The sequence below is a fragment of the Myotis daubentonii genome, chromosome 7 (genome assembly GCF_963259705.1).
Source record: "Myotis daubentonii chromosome 7, mMyoDau2.1, whole genome shotgun sequence".
NCBI lineage: Eukaryota > Metazoa > Chordata > Mammalia > Chiroptera > Vespertilionidae > Myotis > Myotis daubentonii.
Genome location: NC_081846.1, coordinates 77,589,177 through 77,606,720, shown reverse-complemented (window position 1 = coordinate 77,606,720; position 17,544 = coordinate 77,589,177). Strand labels below are relative to the sequence as shown.

The following is a 17,544-nucleotide window of genomic DNA, read 5'->3' as shown; positions in this document are numbered from 1 at the left end:
TGGTGATGTCTGAGTGCCAGCAGCTCTGCTCTCCCCGCCACCTGGTGTTTAAGTGTGTGGCTTATATTTTTAATATAAATGAATATACGAAGAACCCAGAACCAGGCAGTGATCACAAATCTACTAACAGCATCATGTGTCTAAGCACATGGTATTATTTGGACAATGGAAATCGGAGCAAACTTACCATCACCTGGCTGGGGCGCGAGTCCATCTTCTCTCTCGATTTTCGATATTTCCTCCTTGCTCTCAGCCAACGGTTCCGGTTCTGTCTTTCCAAGCACTCGTTTTTCACAGTTAGAATCAGTGCAAACGTTTCTGGACGTGTCTTTCTGAGACTCATCTTCCTCATTTCTGTTTTTATCCAGGGTATAATGTAGGCTATCTATTTGTAGGATTATAAAAATCAAACAAATAATTTATACATACATTAGATAAAGTCATTATTTACCCTACGCCAAGTTTGAAAAGGAAAGTTTAAAAAAGTCACAGTAGTTCTTACAGAAAGAAACAAAGTCAACGATGTTTGCTCATCCTCTGGAAACATGTATTGGAAGACACTAAATGCCAAGTTCTACGCTAGTGCTGGACGGGAAGCAAGGACAAGACAGATGCGTCCCCCGACCCTGGAGATTCCATTCTAAGTGGCAGAAGTAGACAATAAGCAGGTAAACAAGTGAATAGGGCCCTTTCATATAAAACAGGGTTCTATCTGAAGGTAAGTAAGGGCATGGTCAGCAGGGCCAAGCTCTAGGAAGAGCCCCATTTGAGCTGAGAGTGTCCCTGAGTCTAGGAAGCCTGGCTCCGGGTCTATATTCTTGGGTTAGATTCTACATGTAGCTAGAAGGTACTAGAGGGCTTTAGGCAAAGGAAGACACTGGCCTAAGTCTTTAAAGGCTCACGCTGGCTGCTGTATTGAGAAGAGCCACAAGGGAGAATAGTAGAGAGGCCACTGAGGTATGAGAGAGAGAAAACCGTGGATTCCAGTGGGTGGTACCAATAAGATAAAGGGGCCAGAATCAGGATATATTTTAGAGGCCACACCAGCAGAATCTGATGGATCAAGTGTGGGAAGAGAGAAAGGAATCAAGAATGCTGTCTAGGTTTTTAGCATGATAAAGGGAAGATAGAGGAAGAGAAGATTTGGGTATTGGTGGTGAATCAACAATTACACTTTGGACATGCTAAGCGTGAGGTACCCATTAGACCAAGCATGTCAAACTCTCGGCCCTCGGGCTGCATGCTGCCCACAACGAATATTTTTGCAGCCCAGCCAATATAATGGTATGTAAGAAATGTTTTAATAAAAATTTCATAACTTAATTTTTATAATATCCTGCTATATATAATTGTTAATAACGAACTACAACATTCACTAATGACTGATTACTATAATCGTGTTGCATCCATTTCTCTTACGCACCTTATGCACAGGTGCACCATTTCTCTCCACTAATACTAGCAGCAAATAATTTAGCAGCTAATTGCCATGTCATTACTCTTGGACTCACTTGTTTGTTGTGCGCAACAGGAAATATTTCGCTTTTGAAGAACAAGAAAAATAGGTCGATTTGCATTATGCTTATTAATTTGTGCAGTTATTCAGTGTCTGATAAGTTAATGTTCAAGAAAAAATATTAATTTTTATTAAAATGTTCTATTATTTTATGTTAACAATTACTCATTTATTTCAACCCTTTGTATTCATATGTCTCTACTGAAATAAACCTATGTTTCTATGAAAATTGAAGCTTTGTTTTTTTGCAGCCCGCATAAACTTAAACCTTGTTTATCTGGCCCGTGTTATTCTTTGAGTTTGACATGCTTGCATTAGATGTCCAGGTGGAAATAGATGTTAGAGACCACTGGATACATCCAATCTGAATCCAGTGAGAGAGAAATCTGGGCGTATAACTGTAAAGTGTCAAGCGAAAACTATCAATTTTAAGAACAAAGCACAAGAGAAGTGTTACACATCTAATCTAATAATAGAGGAATATGCAAATTTGTCTGTTACAGCATCACGACCGGATCAGCAGGCTGCATCCCCGCCCTCTGCTCAGGCAGCTGCAAGGCCTGGGATAGGATAGGATACGATAGGTGGGGATAAGAAAGGAGAGGGAGAGGAAGGCAGGCCTGCATGCACACAGGCCGAGAGAAGAAACAGAATACAGAAAGGGAACAAGAAAGAGATGCAGGAATGAAAAAGGGAAGGAAACTGCATGCAGAAGGGGGTGACAACCGCTGGGGGGTGAGGGAGGAGGAGGCGGAGCAGGTGCACCTGGCAAGGGGTGGGGCGCAGGCGGTGTGGAGCAGGGAGCCCCGCCCAGACACAGGAGGAGGGAGGTGGCGGCCATTGGCGGGGAGGCGCCCACGGGTCTGGGACAGAGTGGAGGACGGTCGGAGGCCTTCTGGGTGGAGGTGCTCCTACTTTGTGGCAGCAGTGCCCAGGCCTCGGCCACTTTTGCTGGGCCCGGCATCCCAGGCAGGGAATGAGAGCAGGACAGCAGCAGGGAGGCCGGGGAAGGGGGGCGGGCAGCGAACACCTGGCTGGGGCTGAGCCTTGGGCTGGGGGGTTAATGCCCGCCCCCCCCCCCTTCCCCCAACAGAATCTTTAAGAAGGGAAGGAGGGAGGGAAGAACTTTATAAAGGAGTCAGTAGAGAGCAGAGTTAAAGAAGGAAAGAGGATGTGTGAGTGAACTGTAGGAGCTATAATGAAAATCAAGTATAGTTGTGTACTGGGGACAGATTTTAAAAGTAGGAGTCAGAAAAGAAAAAAGATAAATGATAGTGAATAATTAGGCAGGTAGATAGATATTAAAACAGTGGAAGTAAGAAGGATGTGGATGAGAGAGAAAGGGGGAGGGAAGGAAAGTTTTAAAGGGGAGCCGGTAGAGCTTAAAAGGAGAATGGGAAGAAGGAAGAAATGGGGGAGGGAGCAAAGCAGGTCCGAGGGAGGAAGTGAAGAAAAAAAATTAAGGTGGGAAGGAAGGAAAAGGGGAGGGAGGGAGGAATAAAGATAAAGGAAAGAAGGAACGTGGGGAGGGAGGGTAGGAGAAAGATGGGAAGAAGGATGATGGAACAGAATTAAGAAATAAGGAGGAAAGAAAAGTTTATAAATGATAAGTCAGTAGGAAAAAGTGTTACATAAAGGAGAGAGAAAAACTGTGTGAGAGGGAGAAGCCAATAAGGAAGTCAACTGCAATTGTGTGTGTGAAGGGAATAAGATTCAAAAAAAAGTTAATAGGGGCGACCAGGCTGGCAGGGGAGGGCAGTTAGGGGGATCAGGCAGGCAGAGTGGTTAGGGCAGGCAGACAGGTGAGCAGTTAGGAGCCAGAGGTCCCAGATTGCAACTGGCAGTTGGACATCCCCCGAGGGCTCCCAGATTGGAGAGGGTGCAGGTCGGGCTGAGGGACGCCTCCTCCCCCCACTGGTGCATGAATTTCGTGCACTGGGCCTCTAGTTGACAAATATTAGTGCTCACTAGTATACTGTACCAAATCTCATCTAATGTGCTAGAATCTGCATTAGCAACCTCTACAGGAATGTAATATCCTAAGACGGCTCCTTTGATTTTTGGATTCCACCATACCCTCAAAGTGTTACATGGCAGGCAAGGAGTTAAAAATTTAGATGGATTAGAAATAATTCTGTGGTTCAATACTTTTGGGGTATATCCAAATTAAGATTGGAAATCACTATGCCAAATTACAGTAACATAAACCTAATAACTTTTATATACAGTAATATCATTGTTATGTTTCTCTTTGAACAGATAGTTGCTTGTTCACAAAAGATATTTTGTTTTTGTTTGGATTGCTTGGGAGTTTGCTTATTAAATCACGGGTCTAGAAACATTCATTGTTGCTCTTGGTATCATCACAAAGAGAAATCAGAACTATAAAACCCTATTAAAGTATAATTTTTGTTGCTAAATCGCTCAACTTATATACTTAATGTGAACTGACATTACTTTGTAGTCACAAGATACTTTATTTTTATTGCCTGTAGCAGTTGGAAATTGAATGAGGTAATGCAAATTATGAGAGAGATGATATGGGATAAGCTTGTGGTTCCAATTTAGTTCACAGACAACAGGTGTCCACGTTACAAATATAACCACCCAGATGGCAGCCTTGTCAGTTTGGGTAGGAACACCCAGGATTGAAAGAGGAAAAGACTCAGCTACTGATTACACTTTCTCTCAAATCAAAGCTAAGACGGAGGGACGCATGGCAGGCAAGAAGGACCTGCAGTTTCAGCTTCAACTTAGCTGCGTCTTTGTTAATGTTACTACTCTGAAGAGTTCACATATGATGGAAAAGTAGATGTGAACAATTATTACACTTGATGAAACAAAATGACTTCTTCCAGGTTCCAAAACTGTCAACTTGGCATGTGAGTTACCATAAAAAAAGACCTCTCACCCAGGAGAACTGGCAACAAAGGCATACGAGTGATGTTTTTCTTAAGACAACCAGGTATGAATAATCATTCCAAAAGCAAAGCATCAGGAAATGTCATCTCATGCTATGAAAACATACTCTGAGGTATGTTTATGATGTCTACTTTTAAAATAGCATGCTTTAAAAAAGAATAAACTCATAAAACATATCAAATCGGTTCTTTAAAAAGATCTAGAGAGGAATTTCTATGATTGCCATGCAAGAAACATGGCCCAGTGTATATTTTACTAGACAAAGAAGCGACATTGGGTTATTTTGTTATTTGAATAAAAATAATCTATAATTTCTGTAAAATCAAGTATTATCCTCTGAGTAAAGAAAACAGCAGGTCTAGGGCTATAAGGCATATTTGCTGCCATAGCAACAGAGCTTCTATTCCTGCCCACTGAATTCACATCCTGCTGGCATTAATCAGAAATGTCCATTTGTGCCAAATTAATGCCAGGCCACAGACGCTGGGGGTCCACATTCTTGACGGAGCCAGGAGCTTTCCACATTCCACAAGGGGATACATTCACTTCACATGTGCAGCTGTTCCTCCAGCTTAAAAGCTGAAGGCAGTGCCGAGTCACACTGCCCTATGAAGCAGCCGTGGTCTCAAAAACCACAGGCTATCTGGAAACACCCCTGTCGGGGCCTGTCTACTCACCAGCGCTGCCGTGAGGATTCCCACACACTTCACAGTAAGGCAGCAATGCGTTGTTGATGTAGGTGCAGAAACCACACTGCCAGTCCCCGTGGGGAGGGGCCGGGGTGGTGGCCGGGGCTAGAGCTGTGGTTTTCCGGGGCCAGGCCGGCTGCGCCTGTGGGGGGCTGCCGCGGTCATCGGGGGTGACTGACTTCTGTCTTTTAGCTTCAGGTTCAAAACTGTTTTCAAAATCAGTGGTATCTCTTGTAGGTATTTTTCCAGGGCCTAGTGGCACTACAGTATTTTTCTCGTGGAATAGCTTTGAGTCATCACAGGAGGTCACCGAGTTCCTTTTTTTAGGTTTTGGTAAAAAGAAGGATCGGATATCATGCTGTTTTTCTTTTTCAAACTGGGAAAAACAAACAGTTATCAACTTAACAAGCAATCTGGCATGCGCTTCCCAACGAAACAGCTGGACAACCTGCTTTCAGGAGCCCTGTCTTTTCTCTTTTGAGTACCTTGTTGGGAATGATTCCTGTTTTGCTGGGACTCTTCATATATGTGTAGATGCAGAATACCATTCACACATCCATACACTCCCTGCGTGTGACTTATTTTATTTTAGCATTTACAACGTGCCAAGCACTTCCATTCTATTCACTCATGTGATCCTCACGCCTGCTGTGTGAGGCAGATACTGTGAGTCTTCCCATATTCCAGAGGAGGACACCCAGCTTTGGAGAGGTTAGGTGAATGGGCGACAGGACTTATGTAATTAAAATGTACTTCATAAACTATGGCTTCCACATGCAAATCAGGGAAAGAGGTGCTGTGTGTTTAAATATTTCAGGCCAATCAAGAACCTAGAGAAATGTATTTCACTCAAACCATAAACACAATGTTCATAAAATATACGTTTTTCATATTAAACTGTTTTTCTTGACCAAGGAGAATTAGCACAGCTACTTTAACAGACACATTTTAATGATTATCTTGTTTTCTTTTCTAACAACAGCGACATCTCACGTTTTTTATCTCTTTTTCAATGTGTAAATCGCAAAATGGTTAAAATTGCAAATTTTATGATTATAACACACACACACACACACACATATATATATGTATTCATACTTTTTAAAAAATTTCAATCCCCTTCCCCTAACCCCTCCAAAAAAATGGAAGGTAGGAAGGTTTAGGCTGTTCCCATATTAGTGAAATTAAAACACATATTATAGGAAAAAAGCTCCTCCCCCAATAATGTACTACTTTTAGTTTATGAGGCTAGTATTTACTAGTATACATTTTCACATGCTATAAAATAATTGTCTAATTACTTGTGGAAGTTACAGATTTTAGATAAAAATATAAAAATGAAATAATTAACGATGAGACAAATTTTTTAAAACAACGCCCAAAGGAAATTATAAGAAAAGGATGGAGAAAAGCAGAGAAATTAGCAGACTTAACAGAGTTTGGGGTTTATAAGAGAAATGAGGGAACAAAGATTAAAAAAATTAAAGAAAATGTTCTACCCATATAATAGGACTGCAAAGAGGCCTCGCAGGATTTTGAAAATATTAGCAAATGTTCAGCAAACATGAACAGATTCGATCAGCTCTTGCTAGTGAAGCGATGAGGATTTTAAGGTGGAGGTCAGCTCTCCGAGTCTCTGCATGTCTGGAAGTAGCTGGTTTTGTCCTAACCCTTAGTCAGTAGTTTCACTGGGCAAATGATTCTTAAATGTTTAAAGACATCCCTTTACTTTTTCCAACATTCGATGAGGGTGAGGCTGTTCCCTTATAGATGAAAGCTTTTTGCTTGTTTTAGACGCTTTCCGGGCCTTTTATCCCCGGTGTTCTACCATTTCAATGGTCTGCACTTACTCATCCATATCTGTTTCATTTTTTTTTTGTACCTGAATTATAGTGGTTTTTATTATTTTTATTTTTTATTAAGTTATTACATATGTGTCCTTATCCCCACATTACCCCCATCCCCCCACTCATGCCCTCACCCCCCTGTTGTCTGTGTCCATTGGTTAGGCCTATATGCTTGCATATAAGTCCTTTAGTTGATCTCTTCCCGTTACCCCCACCCTCCCCTACCTTCCCTCTGAGGTTTGACGGTCTGATCGATGCTTCTCTGTCTCTGGATCTGTTTCTGTTCATCAGTTTATGTTGTTCATTATATTCCATAAATGAGTGAGATCATGTGGTATTTATCTTTCTCTGGCTGGCTTATTTCACTTAGCACAATGCTCTCCAGTTCCATCTACATGCCTTCTGCTCAGCACTCGGGATTCCTCAGTTTTGAACAGTATTATCTTTAGCTCTTGGACATTTCCATTGTTCTTTGATAATTTCTTTCATTCCTTCTCTCTTCTTCTGGAATTCCTGTTAGCAAAATGTAGGACTGAGACATCTATATCTTTTATTCTAATATTCCCCTTTTTTGGTGTTTTTACTTTCTAAACTCTTGGAGTTTTCCTGTACATGTATGTGTATGTGTATATATATAAAGTCCTCACCCAAGGATGTTTTGATTGATTTTTGAGAGAGGAGGGGGGGGGGAGAGAGAGAGAGAGAGAGAGAGAGAGAGAGAGAGAGAGAACACATCAGTTGGTTGCCTTCTGTACATGCCCCCAAAAAGGGATCAAACCCTTGACCTTTTGGTATACAGGACGATGCTCCAACCCACTGAGGCACCCTGTCAGGGCAGAGGTTTCCTCTATTTTATCTTTCAAACCTTCTGGAGAATTTTTTATTTTGGCAGTAATATTTTTAATTTCTAAAAGTTCCTTCTTCTTCCCTGTTCCTTTTTCATGTTATTGATTTTACTCATATTGGCAATATTATTTCAAACCTGAGGCTACTAAGTGGAGTTTCTAAAAAGTTATCCTTAGGATAAATTTTTGTATTATTTTGTTCACTTTTTTAGCTACAGATTTTCTCCTCAAATGTCCAATGACCTTTGTTGTCCCTTCCTACATAAGAATGAAGGAATAGAAGGGTTGCCTGGGAACTCAGGACACAGGGGCTTATCACCAGAAGGTCTGATAGGACACAGTGATTGAATGGGAGGGATGAGGTAGATGGAAGGGCCCAGAGTGATCCCAGCCTCCTCGTTTATGATGTGTAACACTGTAGTGATGACATTCTCAGTTACTGTAATAGGGAACACAGAAAGGAACGGGGTTCATTAGAAGGCACAAAGAGAAAAGGAAATAAGCCCACTTTTTGACATGTGTGGGGACTGGGGGGACTGGGTATGGAGTGTGGGGAGGGGGAAGTGTCAGGAAATAGGTCTGGAAGAGCCAGCTGGGTTTACCCATCCGGGAACACTGGCATAGAGAGGTCGCTAACGTCACTGGACTGGATGTCACCACAAGTGGAGGGGGCAGGAAGTGAGGAAAGGGGGGAGGGGAAAGCCACAGACAGAAAGCAGAGGAACAGCATGAAGGCTGGAATGAGGAAGAGATACCGAGAAGAAAACAGAAAGGGAACAGTAAAAATGGTAGGAAATCAGGAGAGTAGTGGCTTTAGTGTATGTGTACTTTCGTTTTCCATTCATTCTACTAAGTGCTTAGTGGGTGCTTTCAATCAGAAAACTTCAAGTCCTTCAGCTCTGGGAAATTTTTTTATAGTTTTTTTCTTCCTCTATGTCCTCTGTTTGTAATTCCTATTAGGCAAAAAGCTTCTGAACAGATCATATGATTTTCTTCACCTTTTCTCACATTTTACCATTTCTATTTGTTCTACTCTGTGTGATTTCCTCATTTTCCTTTCCATCCTTGCTGAATTAGTCCTTCCTAAGATACAGGTTCAATTTCTAAGAGCATTTCCTTGTTCTCTGATTTTTCCCTCCTTGCTCTTGTTTCATGGGTACAAGACATTCTTTTTCTTCTCTGTGAATATCAATGGCAGTTGTGGTGTTTTTTAAAGTTTCCTTCGGCTCATTGCATTGTCGGTTTCTTTTCTACCCCTTTCTGGGCTCACATGCTTGTTTTGGTTTCTGTTTCATCTGAGTGCCTTCCTTTCACACCCAGTAGCCCTGCTGTCCATTCATATTGAAAAATAAGACACTAAGATGCTACTGTTGGAAGTTCCATGTGGGAAACTTCACTGGGGTCAGCAGTGACTGCCTGGGGATCCCATTCAGTCTCCACTGTTGCTTCTTAGTCCAGTTTCTCCAGAAAGGGGTCCTCCAGGCCCCTGCCCGGAGGATGCAGTGCTGGCTACCAGGGACCCGGGAGTCGATCAGAGGGTGCTGATGTCTGCAGCCATACCACCTCGAACTTCCCCATATCATCTGATCTCAGAAGCTGAGCGGGGTTGGGCCTGGTTAGTACTTGGATGGGAGAAAATGGGTACCAAGCACTTCACCATTATTAAGGAGTCTTTCACCTAACGTGCTTGTTTTCAATATACTGCCTTAACCCCCTCCCTCAACTGGTTCTCTTCCTAGATATAATTTTAAAGACATTTTTAAAGAAGAGCAAATAAAACAGCTAAATAAATAAATATGAAATACCAAAAAAATAAAACAAAATCTATCTATATATATATGAAAGCCTAAGCAACCATTACGACCAGTTGCTTGATGCGCACTGACCATCTGGGGGCAGACGCTCAACACAGAAGGTGCCCCCTGGTGGTCAGTGTGTTCCCACAGCCAACCTCCCAAGGCCAGACAGCCCCCATCAGCTGAGGGGTCTGATCACTGGCCAGGCTGAGGGACACCACCTGTGCACAAATTCGTGCACTGGGCCTCTAGTATACAATAATAGGCTATTGTTGCTTATACTGAATAATGTTTAAATAAAAACAAAACTTTTGTCTCATTCTACATTTTAAATAATTTGTTTCTATAAAAACATTTTAATTTCTCCATCTCTTCACTAAAAGATAAAATGAAACAAAACTGTTTCAGATTTGTTTTTATTTTTATTTTTTTTTCAGATTTGTTTTTAAAAAAGCAACCCTCTCTCCAATAACACAAAACAAAAACCTAAGAAAATTCTCAGGGCCTTAAAATATCAGCTTTTATAGTTGATCTCTTCAATTAAGCTATTTAATTAAGCTATTTTTAAAAGAACTTCTTTTACTAGTTAAGTAATGACTAATTTTGAAAATTAGCATTTGAAAAATTCTCATTCTCTGCTAGAGGCAGGTTGAAAGTCAAGGTTAGCAGTGACTAGGGGTGATCAGAAATTGAAGTCACCCTCTGCGCTGCTCAGGTGTACTCACAGTGCCTGGGAGCAATCAGTATAGGTGCTATTTTGAAACTATAGCCACTTGGGTAATCATCAATTGAGGCTGTAGCATGTAAATTTCAGAAAAGGAGTGGGCAGGCAGAAAGGGAATCATTTTATATCATCTCAGGAAACCAAGGATACACAGAACATAATTTTAGAAAAAAGGAAAGGATGAGATTAATCTGTAACAATGACTTCAGCTAATGTTATGATGGCTAAATTAGACAATGATGTATGTAGTTACAGAGAGTGAGCGTTACAAGTTAGGACCCTGGCCATGGGGCTGCCAGAAGCTGTGAGGCATAACAGAATAAAAACTTCTTCTGAGATCCTCAGTTATAATGAACAACATAAACTGATAAACAAAAACAGATCCAGAGACAGAGAAGCATCGATCAGATGCTCAACCCTCAGAGGGAAGGTAGGGGAGGGTGGGGTAAGGGGAAGAGATCAACCAAAGGACTTGTATGCATGCATATAAGCCTAACCAATGGACACAGACACCAGGGGACTGAGGGCATAAATAGGGAGGTGGGGGGGGGGGAATGGGGGGATAAGGACACATATGTAATACCTTAATTAATAAAGAAACATAAATAAATAAATAAAATAAAAAGAAACTGGTCCATATCACCAGTTCTGTTTTCTGATTGTAGCCTCTGAGCAGGAAGCTGGCTGACGAGGTTTCTTTGACACTGAGCTATTGAGAAACAGGTGAGAAAATCTCTGACATGTCCTAGTGAGAACTGTCCATGTTGGATGGGAACAAGAAGAGTCACAGGTTTGCTGAATACAAGTTCTCAATATGAGATTCATGGGCCTCTCACTAGACCTTGAAGAGCCTTCAGGGAGCCAGAGAAAGCCCGGGATTGTCTAGAAAAGGTTGTATTGTATGTGCATTTTCAGAGAGCAGTTCTTTGTTTTCTCCATAGTCTCAAAGGGATTCAGGCCCCAACAGAGGTTAAAAGCCACTGGATTATGCCCGGCTGGTGTGGTTCAGTGGTTGAGCACTGACCTATGAACCAAGTGGTCACGGTTTGATTCCCAGTCAGGGCACATGCCCAGGTTGCAGGCTCAATCCCCGGTAGGGGGCATTTAGGAGGCAGCCAATCAATGATTCTCTCTCCTCATTGATGTTTCTCTCTCTCTCCCTCTCCCTTCCTCTCTGAAATCAATAATATATATATATTTAAAAAGCCACTGGATTAGAATAAAATGCCTGAAGATGCACACATGGTTCAAGTAGCTCCATTTCGTTCCTTATTTTTCTAGAGATAACGAGAGATTGAAGGATCATACGTGAATGTACACATGGGTGGTGAACTCTTTTTAAGAGGAAACAAATGCATACATTCTCTTAAATAATGAGGATTCCTCTAGCTGATCTCAAAGAATTAAAAAAAAAACACCTGAATAATGCCAAGACACAGTAACTTCCGTGCAGGCGTGAAAGATGCTCACTTAGCTCACCTGCCTGTCGCTGTAACTGGGCTCTGAACAGCCTCCCATAAGAGCCAATGACAGGGGAGTGCTCATGCGTCCCAAAGGGAAACGTTGATGAGGTGAGTAGAAGGAAGTGCCTGGGCTGCAATGGCGAGGGGACTCAGGAGACATTACTGTGCTGGCAGGACTCAAAGGTGTCACGTAAGTCAGCCTAAAACAAAACCCTCTCCTGGATGACGGGAGGCCCCCTCCAGGGACAGGTCACCAACAGCTCCTCCTGGAGAGTCCACTGGGGACATGTCTGGTTAATACAAGAAGGAAGTGACCTCGAGCAAGATTTGTAGGCACAGATACTAAACATGAACGCAAACTTCCTATATCTGTTAAGCTGCTTCTAATAGCTTTTCTTTTAAAATTTAAATTAATTTTTAAAAAGTGATCATGGATCCACTGAAGACTGCATCTGAGAAAAAAGTTTTAAAAAAAATAACTGTAAACAAAACACTCCCCAAATAAACATGTTTGTCAGAAATATTAGGTTTCACAATAACATGACCCCCTGCAGGAGCAAGCTCTCTCGGTCTCACCACAATACTGATGGTTACATAGTCAGCACCCTCACTGCGGCGGCAGGTCGACATTCAAAAATTACTGACTTATTAATATTACAGCACTTCTCAGTGGTAAAGAAAAGCAGGAACACAGGAAGTCAAAATATTTTTATGGCCTAGGAAAGCTTTGTTACTTAATAGCGAGAGTAAGCTAAAAAGTCTTTCTTTTATAACTACCTTCTTGCCTTAATAAGAGACATTATAGTAACAAATTATTCACAAATGTCCTAACTCATCATGACTGTCCTTGTAAAGAAATAACGGTTTTAAGTGACCCTTTTAATGTGATAAGAAACTTACATGTATATGTTTCTAAATAGGAGGAGTGATCTGAGTTTACAGTAATTTTTATCAAAAGGCTTTGGGGAAATATAGTTAAGTCAACACGCCCGTATCATAGGCAATGTGGAAAATGGAAGGACATATTCCTCTCTTCAGTTATATTGCTGACACCCAGTTATTGTGTTGCTGTCTTTTGTCCAATTGTTTTTGAAAAAACAAAAGAAAAAATATTGCTTTTGTTGAGAAGTGCTGGGCATAAAAACTGCAAAATGCTTAATGTGACGAAGTGCACGCTTTTCTCTGAAAGGTGCAGCGACTAATACATCTGCTCTGTTTTACAGCGTGGGAAACCACTGGTCTTTAGAGACAAAGCCCCTGGCCACGATGACCGGATTAAGTCAGTTGCTAGAACCGAAGGAGAGGAAAAGAAAATCTAGTAAAACTCATAAAAAGCAATAAAGGACTTCAAAGCCTGGTGCGAGTCCAGCTCAGCACACACCGCCAGCAGAGACACTGAGGGCGGGCTGACCAGACTTCGATCCCAGGACAGCTCTGGTAGAAACCATCACCGCCTTGTGTCAGTCATCTCACCACAATACTGATGATCCCAAAAGAATTGACGAAACTGCTGTGTGATCGAGGGACCTGGACAGGTGCTGGTCTCCTGAACGGCTGATGACTGATGACTGGGACTGGCACTAAGACAAGGGCCTTCTCTACCATTTATGACCAAGTCAGGGGAGACAGAGTGACAAACGTCGTCTCACCATCAAACGGAAAATACATTTTTTTAATTCTCCTAAAAATAATGACTGAATTTTTCAGACTTTGCAAAACGTTCATTCCCATGTAGTTAAAACTGTGACAGTGATCAACTCTTAGGCGCAAGTTTTTCTCTGTGGGCAGAGAGAAAACAAAACAAACAAAATAAAACGCTCTGGTTTAAAAAAGGGGCCGAAACCGGTTTGGCTCAGTGGATAGAGCGTTGGCCTGCGGACTGAAAGGTCCCGGGTTCGATTCCGGTCAAGGGCATGTACCTGGGTTGCGGGCACATCCCCAGTAGATGTGCAGGAGGCAGCTGATCGATGTTTCTCTCTCATCGATGTTTCTAACTCTCTATCTCTCTCCCTTCCTCTCTGTAAAAAATCAATACAATATATTAAAAAAAAATAAAAAAAATAAAAATAAAAATAAAAAAGGGTAAAAATAAAAAATGTTATTACTTATTTCTAAAGATGACATCAAGAGCAGTGCAGGCAAATGTCTTTGGGGGTGGCTCTCTTCCAAGGACAATTAGAATTTACAGCAAAACGTTACCTAATATCATGCACGGATCGCTGGAATGGGACGCGGGGTAAGTCGTTCAGAGCCCACGGGCCACAGTCCCTCCCTAAGGTCTAGGCCTGATGTCCATATGCCTCTTGGACGTCCGCTGAGTGGTTCAGAGGCTCCTCACACTCAAGGTCGCACATGGACTCTTCACGCCACCTGTAAGCCAGCTCCTCTCCTGCCCTCGGTCTCCTGGCTCCACTGCTTACCCGGTGAGCCCTGAAGACTCTGCTATGGATCCTCCCGCCGTAGACTGAACTGGGTCACTTCCTACCACTCCAGCTGGCCCTCCCCTCACCTACGTACATGCCTCTGCTCGTGGCTGTTTCAATCCCCTCCCCCTTCCTGAACACGATGCTATTAACCAGGGCGCCACACAGGCCTCCCTGTATTGATTCTACCCCTGGTGGGCGTGAAATTTTTCTCTTTCACTCTATTACCGTTGCCACTGTTAGGAGTTCAGGATGTTTAGTACCCAAATCCCATTTGGGAATCCCTGACAAGGACACTTCTATTTAGTAATAACCTTACCAGTAAGAAAGAACTTGCTTTATCAATAGACCCGCGTACCTGAGAGCACCACAGTAAAATTTCAGTACAAGGTGTGTTACAAAAACCATCTGAAGGCCACAGCGAGACTTCCCGCCATTCCCCCCACATCCAGCAGTGGAGAAGGCTGTGGGGCCGGACAGGGCCGGTGGAGAACACATGTGCAGAGGACAGGAGCCCATTAGCTGTGAACTGTGGCCCAACCAAGTTCTCAGGCTCTGAAAAATCAGACCAACAGCTCCTCCTCCAGGGGCAGGGCAGAAAGCCGCGAGGGAGCGGCTGGCCTGGAACTGGATGGGAGGGAGGCAGGAAAAGAATCGGTTCCCCAAGTACCACTGCCTCCAAGAACTTGTCTCCTCTTAGGATTCATTTCCCACACTGCCCCTTTTGAAAACGGAAATCTGATCACGACACTCATCTGCTTAAAGGCCTCTGATGAGCCCTGGCCGGTGTGGCTCAGTTGGTTGGGTGTCATCCTATGGGCTGAGCAATTGCTGGTTAGATTCCCAGTCAGGGCACATGCCTGGGTTGTGGGCTTGATCCCTAGGAGGGAGCATGCAGGAGGCAGCCAACCCATGATTCTCTCTTCTCCCTTTCTCACTCTTCCTCTAAAAATCAATGAACTATTCTTAAAAAAAAAAAAAAAAAAATCAGTGGGGGAAAAAAATAAAAACCTCTAATGACCTGCTGTTACCGGGATAATGTCCAACTGCCGGGCACGGCCCGTGTGGCTTCCGCCTGACTGCAGTTTCGGGCTTCCTCTCCTGTAACTCCCTCCCCGTGTGCCCTCTGCCCGCACGTTCACATGGAATAGCGTTCCCAGAAACACTGACGTCTGTTCACGGTGCTTTTGGGGCTCTCCATGCCTGAGCTAAGCCTCTCTCTGAGCTCATCCTCAGAATCCACTTGCGAAGGAAAGCTTCCCACTGCCCGGGGCAGCCATTTGTTCCGTCCGGTGTGCCCAGAGCCCGCCTCACATATCTGTTCTCACATCTGTCACATTACATTAAAATGACGTGCTTACGATACTCTCTCTCAATTGGAGGAAGCTCCAAAGGAAAGCTAGCAGTTTTCCTTACCTTTGCACCTAGCATACATCCTTTTACAAATAAGAGCTCTAATGAGATAGTTTAATTATAAAATTCACTCCTTTAAAGTGTCCATTCAAGTGATTTTTTTTAGCATATTCAGAATTAGGCAACTATCACAACTGTTTAATTAGAAAACATTTTCATCACCCTCACAAAGAGACCCCATGCCACTGAAGCAGCCAGTCCCTCCCTGCGGCCCCCAAGGCCTGTCTCCCACTACTCTACTCTTTCTCTGTGGGTCTGCCTATCAGGCTAATTCATATAAACAGAACCAGACAATATGGGGCTTTTCACTTGCATAATGTTTTCAGGGGTTCCTCTATACTGTAGCCATGTGCCAGTACCTTGTTTCTTTTCATGGCCGAGTAATAGTCCATCACGTGGATATACAGCACTATTCTTTCATCAGTTGATGAACATTTGAACTGGTCTAACTTTTTGGCTATTATGAATCATGCTGCTATGATATTCAAGTACAAACTTTTGTGTGGACATTTTTTAATTTCACTGGAAGTGGAACTGCTATGTTTACTAGTTTAAGGAACTGCTAGATTGTTTTTCAAAATGGCTGCATTTTACATTCCTATCAGCAATGGATGGGTGCTCCAATTTCTCTACATTTTTGCCAACACTTACTGTCTGACTTTTTAATTTTTGTCATCTTTCTGGGTGTGAAGTGGTATCTTGCTGTGGTTTTGATTTGCATTTCACATAATCTTAATAAATATTTATATATAAACATTTTATATATAATGAATTCTTTGAATGTATTATGTGTAGTACACATTCCATATACACTGGCTAAGCCAAAATGAAGTGTTTCATGTCCTATGCATTCCACAAGTAATTGAGGGTCTACAGTACAATGGTTCTAATGCCTCTAGTATAGTTCGGCAAGGAAATGAAAGTAGAGTTTAGACCAGAGAGGCATGGGCTCAATCCCAGCTCTGCACATACTGACTGTGGCAGCCAACTTAACCTTTCTGGGTGTTAGTGGGACGTGTTAATAGTATCCGCCTCATGGTGTAGCACTGTGACTGCACGGAATAACCACTCGGTTAATTATTATGATTACTACTACATGTTAATTATTATTACTGAGTGACTTGAAGTCACAGAGGCAAACAAGACAACTGCCTAGTAATAGCACTATGTGATGTAAGCGATGACAGAGATATCTGAATGTCTCCATGACAATGAGGCTGCCTCTGATTCTTATCATTAGGCTATTATGCAGACTAGTTAATAACGTTTACAGAGTGGTTTGAATTCTAAAATACATATTAAATAAATATCAAATGTGAGGTGTGTTCGCTTCAAGAAACCAGGCCTTTAGCATATTCAGAAACAAGAGGCTTGGATGAGACAAATTCAGACTTCACCAATGCCACAGTTCCTGCGTGAACTTACTTCCTGCTGTTACCATTTTTTCAACGAGACACGATGTGGGAAACAAGGCTATTATTTCTTATATATTTGTGACAGATTCTTATTTGTACTTTTTAGCCCACAAGAAAACAAATATTTCACACAATGTTGTAACTTAATAAATATGCAGTTTATGAATTTTGAGGGCGTACTTTGAAATTTCACAGTTGTGCTGGAGAGCTATCCTTTCCAACTACATACACTATTTTTGCAGCAAACCAGCAACCATCCTATGTTCTTTTTTCTTAATATATATTTTTATATTGATTTCAGAGAAGAAGGGAGGGGGAAAGAGAGATAGAAACATCAATGATGAGAGAAAATCACTGATCAGCTGCCTCCTGCATGCCCCCCATTGGGGACTGAGCCCACAACCTGGGCATGTGCCCTTGACCGGAATTGAACCCGGGTATCTTTCAGTCCACAGGCTGATGCTCTAGCCACTGAACCAAACCAGCCAGGG

At 42.4% G+C, this 17,544-nt stretch overlaps 1 protein-coding gene across 1 annotated transcript in view; it reads right to left on the bottom strand.

The window, feature by feature from the left end:
* The window catches only part of ZRANB3 (zinc finger RANBP2-type containing 3), a 221,098-nt gene that overhangs the window by 23,373 nt on the left and 180,181 nt on the right, over positions 1-17,544 (bottom strand). The window contains exons 13-14 of the mRNA XM_059704593.1: positions 5,116-5,503; positions 188-385 (exon numbers count right to left, since the gene is read on the bottom strand). Of these exons, the coding sequence (XP_059560576.1) occupies positions 188-385; positions 5,116-5,503 (586 nt within the window). The remainder of the gene's footprint in view (positions 1-187; positions 386-5,115; positions 5,504-17,544) is intronic.